The sequence below is a fragment of the Microchirus variegatus genome (genome assembly GCF_963457635.1).
Source record: "Microchirus variegatus genome assembly, chromosome: 6".
Lineage (NCBI taxonomy): Eukaryota > Metazoa > Chordata > Actinopteri > Pleuronectiformes > Soleidae > Microchirus > Microchirus variegatus.
In genome coordinates this window covers 17,826,742-17,839,510 of record NC_139807.1, presented here as the reverse complement: position 1 = coordinate 17,839,510, position 12,769 = coordinate 17,826,742, and the positions used below count along the sequence as shown (strand labels likewise).

The following is a 12,769-nucleotide window of genomic DNA, read 5'->3' as shown; positions in this document are numbered from 1 at the left end:
GTTCTGATAGAGAGGCTGTTGCGTTGCATGAAGCAGTAACACCAAGTTAGACGTACGTGGAGACGTAACTGCACCGCTGACAAGCCTCTGCCGGCAGCACGTTGTTCAAGCACCCATTTGTCAACTTGTTCCTCTAGCTGTGGCCATCTAGCTTTTAGCCCGCGATTAGCTTTTTTTGTTTTCTTCATTGCAGTTAGAGTATCCTCCGCTTTTCGCTGGTCCCTCACAAGTTTCTCACTCACTCCAAACTTTCTTTCTGCTGCTCGATTACCGTTTTCAGCTGCATATTTCACTACTTGCAGCCAGCCATACCATGAAAAAAAGTGCAACTTATAGTCTGAAAAATACGGTAATTCCTGTGGTTCCACAATGACATACTGTGTGTTTATTTCTGTTTGATATTGATGTCATGTAATTGTTTTTGTTGTTTTTGGTTTATTTTCTTGCCCTGGTGTTAATGTTCCTCAGAACCCTCCTTCCTCTTCCCTGCTTTTCTAACCTTGTGTAATCCTTGTGTGAACACGCACATCTGCAGACACGAGGAGCAGACGTGGAGCATGGAGCGAACAGAGAGCATGAACTCAGACTGCCAGTCAGGTGGGCTGTCCAGCTCTGTGGGAACCAGTAAGTGTAGCAGCCCAGCATGCATGGCACGGAGGGCGGCCCACTGGGGCTGTGCGGACACGTCTGGGCCAGGGATGCAGTACGGGGATTCTTATGATTCTTTAAGAGACTCACCTCACAGCGACAGGTAGGAGGGGGTGATGGTATGTGTGTCATGATAAACCATTGGCTCTTTTGTGCTCACATGCTCTTTGGCGACCCCAAGTGGCAGCAAGTCTTTATGAAGTTTTGCAACTCTACTAACCTTTGTGTTATCCTGTTACTTGAATGTGAACAGAGAATGAAACACAGCCCTTGGAATATTTTTATTTATATCTTTGAATTTTGTCTGTAAAAGTAAAAATCCACTCTCTCTGTTTCATTCTGGATTCAGTTGTTCAAGACGCATTTTTCACAGCTGTAAATAACTGTGGTGTTTACATTTCTCTTTCTTTCCCTGCTGTACTCCTTCAGTCTTTTCCTACATGTCCCAGAATTCACTGCAACTCTCTCATGGAAACAGGCTTTTACTACCATAACCAAGTCTTTTAGGGACCAGAACAGAGTCAGTACCAGGGTCACTAATGGTCGGGCTGCATTGAAAATCTTTTTTAAAAAAAATACAATATTAATGTATTATCGTGGATCTTTTAATTATTTATAATCAAAAAAAAGCAAAACACACAGGACATTTGGTATATTTGCTCTGTACTCTGTAATGTACAGTTTTCTCTGCTCCTACCAAGGCAAAGCAGCCGAGCTGATTGGCTGTACATTTTTTTTGTAAAATTTTAGGTGCATTAATTAATACCCACTCTCTCTATTCTCTCATGCAGGTGAGGGAGTGGTCAAATCAAGACATTTAGGGGGGTAGTAGCTGTTATCTATTGTTGAAAATAGTAGTTTTGTGGACCTAACAGGTGTCTCTATGAGACCTATGATCTTATACGATCTGAGTACAGTGTCTTGTCCATTTTTCTACATTTACTAACTCCTGAAAGAATTTCAGTAAAGATTATGCATGTGACCATGGCCATTTGGCTGAATTGTCTTTCAGGTATGAGGGTGCTTTCCAAAGACCTGCAGGTTTGGTGAACTGGAAACACTAAACCCACCTGAAGTGTGGAAGTTTCACATTGCTCTCTTAGTCCTTTGCTGGAGGGTGAATCCCTCCTTTTGTCCAGAGCATGCTGGGTTGGCCCCAGCTCTTATGCCTCTGAAGAGCATGCGTGGATTGTAAGCACAGATGGATGGGCCTCAGTGTCAGAGACGGTGTCAATAAAATCAGAGAAGTGGCTCCTATCCCCTGTCTTTATAGCCCACTGATGTCATGATATTCATATAATATATTAATTACAAAAAAATCTACTGATGTGACGATCACTGGCAAACACACAGGAATTGTAAAACTGTAGTCACATGATGACACATTGTGTTACGTTGTGAGTCAACAGTCGACTTGATTTTTATAATCCTTTATTCTGTATATTGTATGTTCTTTGTTGTGAAGCCAACCTGGTGCAGTTGGAGCTGTTTGTGCAGTTTTTACATTTTGTCCATGTGTTGTCATGGACTCGGAAAAACTACCGTTGTGAAGCCACAAGATGAGTGATTTTGCAAAGTTTTTGCAACCAGAGCTCCTCTTGGATGATGCTTAGAGCTGAAACAAATAATCCATTAATCTGATTGTTTTAGCTTCTCAAATGTGAATATTTGTATTATAAATATGTTTTTTTATATAGTTTCTTTGCTCCACATAACAAAGAATTCTGAATCATTTTGGTTTGTGGACAAAACAAGACATTTCCTGGTTTGCAAACACAGATAAAATTTTCTGACATTTTATGGACCAAACGATCGAGATCGAGAACGAGAAAATAATCGACAGATTAATCATCAATTACAAATATAAGCGTTAGTTTCAGCTCTACTAACTGTACGCTTCATATGTGCTGAACTTTTCATCTATTTTTCTCTAAATGGGGACATTATTTTCAAAAAACCGACATCATGTCCTAGTAAACATTGTTATAAATAAAGTAAGAAATGGGCGTGTTTTACATAGACTCCATTCACATTGTCCTTTTTGCAACTATTGAAGTTGCCCCTTGGTGGCTAATTGCGATCTCTGTCCTACTTCTTGAGCTTTATCTTTTAAGCCAGAAGACTGCATCCATTTTTAATTACAGTGTGTGTGTCTGTGTGTGTGTGTGTTGTATGGATATATAAATGAGTATGTGTGAGCTTTGTGCTACTCTGTGGTGATGCTGTAATAATCTGCCGTCATTCCTTCTGTCCAGGTACGTGTCGGCGCTGACCACGCCTGCACGTCTGTCTCCAGTGGAATTCCACTACCCCCTGTTGCCGCCCCAGGTGCCCACTTTCCAGATCACCTCGCCCAACACAAGCCACGCCCTCTCCCTCCCTCCTGCTGCTGCTGCCTACCACAGAGATGATGACCAGCCACTGCTACAGTGCCCTGAGGTATTTTGGCAAACTATATTACGGTAGAGAGTTACGAGTTAAACCTTTTCAACCACAATAATTAATCGCAATACAACTGTATTTCACTGTAATGTTTGCACAATCGCACTTTAATTAATAAGAAGAATTAAAAAGAAGAAGAGAACTTTGAGTTCAGTGACAGACAAATAAAAATGCAGTGCGTTGGCTCCTCTGTCTGTATTTGTGAGCGTGGTTGTATTTTGAAACTTTGTTGTCTGACAACATTCCTGCACATAGGACGTGATCATTTTTACCTCAAGGCTGATGGAGCCAAGGAGAAAATACAGCTAGTAAAGCAAGACAAACATACAAAGAAGTGTCCACAAAAAGTTTCAAGAGTGAATTCTACTGCACAAAAAAAAACCTGAACGTTAAGCAATTTGATTGGTCAAAGTATTTTGGTTATTACTGTGAATTCTTTACATTGGTGGACAAAAGTCCTCGATCTTAAAATACAGTTTAGTAAAATGTATCGTATTGTGCTTTTCTGTGGATTGTGAAAGTCTGAAACACCTTCTCGTTGTAAGTAGGTCGAACTGCGATGGATGAGACGGATCACTTCTTTTTGATACTCGTCATGCACCTGTCACTCAGCTGCGTCTGTGGTTTCCTTAGGAATGTTCTGGTTCATGTTTTTATTTTTGCTATCTATAAATTATAGACCTGTCAATAGATAAAATAAACAAATTAATCTCACATTTTGAAATTCATTAATCTCGATTAGTAGAGAAAATCCACCCGAGAATGTCCTTAGAAACTCAGACATTCACATTTGTGATGAGAGGGAGAGAACAGTCACCCATGCAGGCTAGGTGTCCAAATAGAGGTCTCGGGGCAGCTGCCAGCGTATTACGGACACTATCTGTGCCTATGGTGGTTAGTTTGCCACTTGCGTTCCACTCGTTGGCGATGTGGCAGAATTCCACTGCGCAGGTCTCTGCAACTTCCAGTCATTGTCAATAAATTGTGCCGTGACACCAAGGCAACTTTTGTTTTATCGATGGTTACGTCGCTCAGCTTCTTAAAATGAAACCTTCCGCCCCAACAATCCCTCACCTCTCTCCATTCAGCTACTATTTCTGTCTCTCATATCTGACTGACTGCAGGCAAGTGACTGTTTCACGTGGATAATTCTGTCATGTCCGAGGTCAGTGCACACCAGAAGTAAACAAACTTTTTAACTGCGCTAAATTATTTTATCACGTTAAAATCGACTGTATTGATCACAAAGATTATCATGTTAATTTTGACAGGCCTAACAGGTTATATCTGATACAATCTACAATACAATCTGATCACTTTTAAACAAAACAACTTAGCTGTGTGTGTTGATGCATTTATCGCCAGTGCGACAGAGATATGAAACCTTCAGTCATGTTCTTGTGCTTTTCAGCACGTACTTAGTGAAGCACTGTCGTGTACAGAACGAGGGTCTGCTTCACTTTTAGAATTCCGCTTTCCCTCTTTTGTTTGTACTCTCTTGACCGAAACGAGCAGCCACCAACTGTTCTAGAACATGTTGTGCTGCAGGGAGCATGTGCAGTCTGTGTGGATTTAAATTGGAGGTGTATTCGAGTTCGATCTCCGCAGACAAGCAGACGTTAGAAGTTAGAAGTGACCCAGGTCTTACGGTATATACGCATCATATCTGTTTGAAAGGGGACATATAATGCAAAATCAACTTTTAATCATTTTAATACTTATATTTGGGACTCTGGAGGCCCTATTGGTCGGCAAAGTGTGAAAAAAGATGACTCACTCATGTTTTTATGGTCCGACTCGGTCTAAGTACAGCAGATAAAACACGCAATGTTGACTTCTGCACTCATTGCTACGTCACAATGAGACATTCCTGGAATTGTTGTCTTGTGGAGCTCCGCTTTGTCCCTAAAAAACACGAGAGTGCAGAAGAGGGCAATAGTATCCGGAAGAGCGGAAGTACGGGAAGTGTTCTATTCTTGGCTGCACAGTGCAGCACAGAGTTCTACACAAACTTCCAGCCTCAGAGGATTTACGTGTGCAGTGGATACATTTTATATTTGACGGCAATGTGGCTGGAGTCAGCAAATGAACGCTTTTCTAAATGCTAACTGCTGTTACCTGACGGAGCCTCAGTGACGCTGACGTAGTTTCCTGTGTCTCATTTGCATTTAAAGAGACAGGCACTCAAAACAGAGCGTTCTGAACAGGGCTGTTTTGGCAGGGTGACTGAACTGCTGTGGTTCATTAGGACACCAGGGAACTAGGTTAAAGGGATAGTTCGGAATTTTGAACATAAGACCTATTTTCCAACTCAGCCGGTGTGATGGAGACGTCTGGAGACGTTTTCAAGAAATTTCATTCAGTTCTTCTAGTTGCCGAGTTTGCTGATGCTATGGCTAGCGCAAGTCAATGATACATGTTAGCATGGCATTAAAAACACTCATACCGACTCCACAGTGCACCCGAGGCAAAAAGATTGTAACGGCAGACTATCGATGTACATATCTGTGTTGATAGAATATTTGAAACAAAACTAACGTCGCATCGCATGGATTTTTGAGGGACTACTTTCTCAGCAATATACTTCCGGCAGCGGAATCAGTCCGCCGCTGCCGGAACGTATGACGCGCTGCTGCTGCTGCTGAGACATAAATCCTTCAAATTGCAAGGTTGGTTTTATTTCAAACATTCTATTGTGACGGCCCAGGCCGGTCTAGGTGTTCTCCTTCTGTATTCTCCCTTCCCCCCCTGCAGTGGCTGATGGCGGGGCGGGGCCCTGATGGGAAACACCTGTGACCTGTGTCTATATTAGAGGGTTGCAGTCTGCTCGGTCTCTCTCTGCCTGCCGCCAGCGAAGCTCCGTCCGAGCCACCGTTTCCTTTTTTCGTTTGGTTTCTGTTTGGTCATGGTTATGTTGCACATTCTATTAGTTGTAAATAAATTATATCTTTAATTATCGTTCCTCCGTCCTCCCTTGGTCGTTTTTGTTGTGGTCTTGTGAGCCAGACCATAACAAATGGGGGCTCGTCCTATTGGTGTAAGTTGTTGCGTAATGTTGCTTCTGCGGAGATTGATGACTGATGTTTGCGAAGCGCTTTGTTTGATGTTCGCGCGTTGATTGCTGTGACGTCATTCTGGGGGTTCCGTGAGGGATTCCCCGTCGGAACGCTCGTAGGTGAGGATTGTACGAGAGGAATTGTTTTGGGCTAAGTATGTGGCTGTGATAGACGTGAGTGTGTTTGTGTAGGAGGATACAGGGAGAAGTTGCGTGTTGGCCTCGGTTTTCGCAATCAGTGTGGTGTCTCCCCGGCAGGATAAGCGCGTTTCCCCTTTGGGTTTCGTGGTGCCACTGTAGTGTGGGGTGAAAGTGGTTGGAGCGATTGTCTCGGGAGCACGTCCATAGTGCGGACGGGTTGCCAGCTTGCTGGTCGCTTGGTCACACTAGTGGTAGAGAGTGCGTAAGTACCCGCCATCAGTATCCCCTGAAGACTAGGGTTGAGTTTAGGTAGAAATGGATAGGCAGTTAGGGGGGGTTCATCCGCTGGGATTGAGGCCATAATCGTGTCTTCTTTTTCGTTTCCTTGGTGAGTTTGTCTTTGCACGTCTGTTATCATGGCAGGAGTAGAGGATTTTGTGAGGGCACCTTCAGAGGAATTTGTGGAGCAGTGCACAAAGGAGCAATTGCTGAAACTCGCTGAGGTTTATAAGATATATGTCTCTGATAAAAGGTTGAAAGACAATGTGAAGGCAATTGTGTTGGCGAATTTGTATGATCAGGGTGTGTTGGCGTGTGCGTCGGGGCCACCTGCGGAGGGAAAGGCTGCCGGTAGAGTCAGTGCACAGGTTGCAGATTCAAATTTAACGTTTGAGCAGCAGAAGGAGTTGCTTACGTTAAGGTTCCGGTTAGAGACAGAGAAGGAACTGGAATTGGAGCAGCTGAGGCAAAAGGCTGATTTGGAGAAGGCTGTGACCCTGGAAAAAGTAAAGCAGCAGGTTGAGTTGACTAAATTGGACTTGGAAACTCAGAGGTTGAATCTCATGAGCGACGGTAAATTTGTTGGGGGTCGAAGTGGTGACTCCGGTGATATTTTGAGTAGTTTAAGGTTAGTCCCGAAGTTTAATGAAAGAGACGTGGACACGTTTTTTGTCTTGTTTGAGCGTGTAGCCAATACGAGAGCTTGGAGCGACGCGGACAGGGTCGTGTTGTTACAGTGTGTGTTGACAGGGCGCGCACAGGAAGCATTTTCCTCGCTGCCGGCGTCTGACAGCGGTGACTACTCAAAGGTTAAAGCTGCGGTTTTGCAAAGTTATGAGCTCGTTCCGGAGGCGTATAGACAGCGGTTTCGGAGCTGGAGAAAAGGGGACAAGTCTCATTTGGAGTTCGCACGTGTGTTGGGAACGCATTTTCACCGCTGGTGTGCAGCTGCCGGTGTAACAGATTTTGGTGGGCTGGGTGACCTGATTGTGCTTGAGCAGTTTAAAAACTCAGTGTCTGAGAGGTTGGCAATATACATCAGTGAAAAGAAAGTGAGTACGGCGGCGGAGGCGGCCGCGCTTGCTGATGATTACTTGTTGACACATAAGAGAGGCAGAGGAGATTTCCCTGTCTGTGCTGATGGTCCAGTGGGGGGGGTGTCCTCCTGGGACAGGCCTCGAGCTGGGTTTTCACCGGCTAGGAGGAATGATCGGGGTCATAACAGTTGGCTGCCAGGTCGGGGCCGCGAGAATGAGGATTTTTGTCATTTCTGTCACGAAAAAGGACACTGGAAAAATGAGTGCCCTGTGCGTAAAACGCGCACTAAGTTTGGTGGCGGATTTGTGAAGCCAGCTGCCATGGCTGCGCCCGTTTCTGGTGCTGTGAGGCAGTGTGGAGATGTTCCGTCGTCAATTCAGTTGAATCCTGATTTGAAATCATTTTTGCCGTTTGTTTCAAAAGGTTACGTGTCTCTGGTGGGCAGCCAGGACAAAGTCCCGGTGATAATGTTGCGGGATACGGCGGCATTTGATTCGTTCATTGTGGGGTCTGCTCTGCCGTTTTCCGAGGAGTCGGATACGGGTTCTTTTGTTCCCATAAGAGGCATGGGGATGTCAGTTTTTCGTGTGCCATTACACAAACTGGTCCTACAGTCTGATCTGTTCAGTGGAGTAGTGAACATGGGTGTGCGTCCTGCTCTGCCTGTAGAAGGGATCCATGTCATTTTGGGGAACGATGTTGCAGGGGGCCGTGTCTGGCCGGATCAGCCGGCTCGTCCGCTGGTTGTCCCGGTACCGCTTGGTACTCGGGGGCCAGATGAAAACGAGAAGAGGTTCCCGGAGGTGTTTAAGGCATGCGCTGTGACCCGCGCAATGATGAGAGCTTGTCCGGACGCCGGTGGCGCGGATCAGGCTGACCAAAAACTCATTGTTGCTGAATCATTGTTGTCACGTGTGTCTAACTCTCCATTTTCTATATCTCGCAGTGAATTGGTGAAGGAACAGAAGGCCGACTCCACATTAGCAGAGCTGTTTGAGTCTGTGCGTCCTGTGGGTGAGGTAAAGGACCTGGCACAGGGTTATTTTGTGGAGAAAGGAGTGTTGCTGAGGAAGTGGGTGCCGCACGGAGAGGGTTTCATGGGGGAACCAGTGTATCAGGTTGTGGTACCGTCGAAATTCCGTGATGTGGTTCTCAGTGTTGCGCATGATGAGTCTGGTCATATGGGCGTAGCAAAAACTTATGACCGGATCTTGCGTCATTTTTTCTGGCCACGGGTTAAGAAAAGTGTTTCAGCATACATAAAAACGTGTCACACCTGTCAAATGACAGGGAAACCAAACCAGGTAATTAAAGTGGCTCCGTTGTGTCCCATTCCTGCAGTATGTGAACCTTTTGAACATCTGATAATTGATTGTGTTGGTCCTCTTCCCCCTTCTAAGTCTGGTTCAGTGTATTTGTTGACGGTGATGTGCCAAAGTACCAGGTACCCTGCTGCGTATCCGTTGCGCACGCTGTCAGCCAAGGCGGTGGTGCGTGCACTCAGCCAGTTCATCTCTATATTTGGTATTCCAAGGATCATTCAAAGTGACCAGGGGTCAAACTTTTCCTCACACCTGTTTGCTCAAGTGTTGAAACAGCTACACGTCACGCACAACCAGTCCTCAGCATATCACGCACAGAGCCAGGGAGCACTGGAGCGGTTCCATCAAACATTAAAATCTTTGTTGCGGGCTTATTGTGTGCAGTTGAATGCTGATTGGGAGGAAGGTTTGCCGTGGTTGTTGCTTACAGCAAGGGAGGTTACACAAGAGAGTACGGGGTTCAGTCCAAATGAGTTGGTTTTTGGTCACACGGTGAGAGGTCCACTGGCTGCGCTGAAGAGTGGCTGGGAGGAGGCAGAACCTCCGCAGAATCTCATTGATTATGTGAATGGGTTCAAACATCGTCTTTATGCCGCTACTGAATTGGCAAAAGAAAAATTGGCCTCAGCCCAAAAGAAAATGAAGCGCATTTATGACCGGCGAGCTGAGTGTCGCAATTTTTCTGAAGGTGACCAGGTTGTGGCGCTGTTGCCTTTGGTGACGTCACCGTTTCAAGCAAAGTTTATGGGTCCGTATACAGTGGTCAAGCAGCTGTCGGAACAGAACTACTTGATTTCCACGCCTGATCGTCGAAAAAAGAATCAACTTTGTCATGTAAATTTGTTGAAGCCGTACCATGTTCGGGAGAGTCCGTCGCAGGGTGAGTCAGCTGATGTTGTGCCAGATGTTGGTGCACATCCAGTTTGTGTTGGTAACACACTGAATGTTTCTGGTGACAGATTTTGTGAGGATGGTTTACCTCAGCTTGACTCTGCGGTGATGTCTGGTCGGTTGGAAAATTCCCAGATGTTGGCAAACTTGGATCTCGTTGTGGGGCATCTGTCGGAGGCACAGCGCACAGAGTTGGTTGGCCTCATTCAAAAATTTCCTTGTCTGTTTGGGGACACTCCGTCCTGCACCAGTGTGTTGGAGCACGATGTTGAGGTCGGTGAAGCCAAGCCGATAAAACAACGGTTTTATCGGGTAAGTGCAGAGAAGCGTGTGTTGATAGATGCAGAAATTGCTTACATGTTGTCAAATGGCATTGCGGAACCGTCGTCCTCCGCTTGGGCGTCACCGTGCGTACTTGTTCCAAAGCCGGATAATACGCAGCGGTTTTGCACAGATTATAGGAAAGTTAACAGTATAACCAAACCAGACTCCTATCCTTTGCCTCGGATGGACGATTGTGTAGATCAGGTGGGTTCTGCCAAGTTTATCAGCAAATTCGATCTCTTAAAAGGGTACTGGCAGGTCCCATTGTCCCAGAGAGCGCGGGAGATCTCTGCTTTTGTCACTCCGGCTGGGTTGTATTCTTACAAGGTCATGCCATTTGGTTTAAGAAACGCGCCTGCCACCTTCCAACGTTTGATGAATAAAGTCGTTGGTGATCTGGAAGGGTGTGCAGTGTATCTGGATGATGTTGTTGTTTTTTCTGATTCATGGTCTGTCCATATTGACCGTATCCAGAGGTTGTTTGTCCGTTTGTCCGAGGCGCAGCTTACTGTGAACTTGGCAAAGTGTGAATTTGCTCAGGCCACAGTGACTTACCTGGGTAAACAGGTTGGGCAGGGCCAGGTGCGCCCTCTGCTGGCGAAGGTTCAGGCTGTTGCTGGTTATCCTCCACCGCTGACAAAAAAGGAGTTGATGAGGTTTTTGGGTTTGGTTGGTTATTACAGATGTTTCTGTCGCAATTTTTCTACTGTTGTTGCGCCGTTGACTGACCTGTTGAAGGCAAAAGTTACGTTTACCTGGTCTCCTTTGTGTCAACAGGCGTTCGAGAATGTCAAGGCGATTTTGTGCGACTCTCCTGTTTTGGCTGCACCTCGGTTGGACAGTCCGTTTAAGTTGGAGGTTGATGCCAGTTTTGTCGGTGCTGGTGCAGTACTCTTACAGGAAGATGATGTTGCTGTTGACAAACCTGTGTGTTTTTTTTCCAGGAAGTTCAACAAACATCAACTGAACTACTCTGTGGTGGAGAAAGAGACCCTGGCTCTCATATGGGCCTTACAACAGTTTGAAGTGTATGTGGGCTCAGGTCCAGTGGTGATCTACACAGATCATAACCCTCTCACATTTTTGAACTCACTGCGGTGTGCAAATCAGAGGCTTATTCGTTGGTCGTTGTCTCTCCAGGCCTATACTTTAGATATAAGGCATATTAAAGGGAAGGACAACTTGGTGGCCGACGCTTTGTCTCGTGCTCCTGTTTGATTTTTTGCTTCTCTGTTGTGTATTCTCTCTCTCTCTTAAATTGCTTCCAGGTACCAGTTGCTGGGAGGGATGGGGGTCACGCAGGTGATGTTGGGAGTAGATGGTGTTTTCCTCACATGTTGAAAACTGGGTATTGGGTAATGTACTTTATATTATTGTTGTAATTGTCGTGGCTGGTTGGTCCACAGGGTTCCTGGTGGGACCCTGTTTTGATGGGGGGGGGTGTGACGGCCCAGGCCGGTCTAGGTGTTCTCCTTCTGTATTCTCCCTTCCCCCCCTGCAGTGGCTGATGGCGGGGCGGGGCCCTGATGGGAAACACCTGTGACCTGTGTCTATATTAGAGGGTTGCAGTCTGCTCGGTCTCTCTCTGCCTGCCGCCAGCGAAGCTCCGTCCGAGCCACCGTTTCCTTTTTTCGTTTGGTTTCTGTTTGGTCATGGTTATGTTGCACATTCTATTAGTTGTAAATAAATTATATCTTTAATTATCGTTCCTCCGTCCTCCCTTGGTCGTTTTTGTTGTGGTCTTGTGAGCCAGACCATAACACTATCAACACAGATATGTACATCGATAGTCTGTCCGCTGTTACAATAGATTTGCCTAGGGTGCACTGTTACAATGGATTTGCCTAGGGTGCACTGTGGAGTCGGTATGAATGTTTTTAATGCCATGCTAACTTGTATCATTGACTTGCACTAGCCATAGCATCAGCAAACTCGGCAACTAGAAGAACTGAATGAAATTTCTTGAAAACGTCTCCAGACGTCACCATCACACCGGCTGAGTTGGAAAATAGGTCTTATGTCCAAAATTCCGAACTATCACTTTAACTTGTAGAAATATGATATAATATGTCTGCTTTAATAAAAAATTGTTTTACATAGGTTGGCTCATCCCTACTTGTTGTGTCTTGTCCCTCTGCTCTGTCTCCTGTTTCAGGATGGAAGTTTATATAGACAGCCTCGACGTCCACGACGACCCTACCTGACAGAGAGCACAGGAAGTCTACCGTCCAGCCCCTACCGTCTCCCTGACGAAGAGGCCTACGAGACCACACAGGAGTACGCCTCATCAAGGGAACCCATACGGAGCAGGCGGCGCCCACGGCGCAACCGCCTCAACGGACACGTCTCGCAGAGGTCAGTGGGCCTACGGGACTACAGCTCACAGAGCTTCAGCCAGTCAGAAGAGGAAGAGGAGGAGGAGGAAGATGACGCTCAAGGGGAGAGCACACCTTTCCTTAGTATGCAGAACATGAATGTGGACCCACCTTTAACGGTCCCGGGTTACCGTTCATCAGCTGGTACGGACACACGGACTCACCGCGGGCTGAGTCGGCCAGGGACACGCAGCAACGGGCAGAGCCGCAGCTCTCAGTCGCAGCGCTACAAGGCCGACCACATGCCCCTTTAA

The 12,769-nt window shown here is 46.0% G+C and overlaps 1 protein-coding gene across 1 annotated transcript in view; it reads left to right on the top strand.

The window, feature by feature from the left end:
- Nucleotides 1-12,769, top strand: part of nrg2b (neuregulin 2b) — a gene marked incomplete at both ends in the record, with an annotated part of 58,390 nt that extends 45,621 nt beyond the window's left edge. The window contains 3 exons of the mRNA XM_083891783.1: nucleotides 536-751; nucleotides 2,904-3,087; nucleotides 12,296-12,769. Of these exons, the coding sequence (XP_083747909.1) occupies nucleotides 536-751; nucleotides 2,904-3,087; nucleotides 12,296-12,769 (874 nt within the window). The remainder of the gene's footprint in view (nucleotides 1-535; nucleotides 752-2,903; nucleotides 3,088-12,295) is intronic.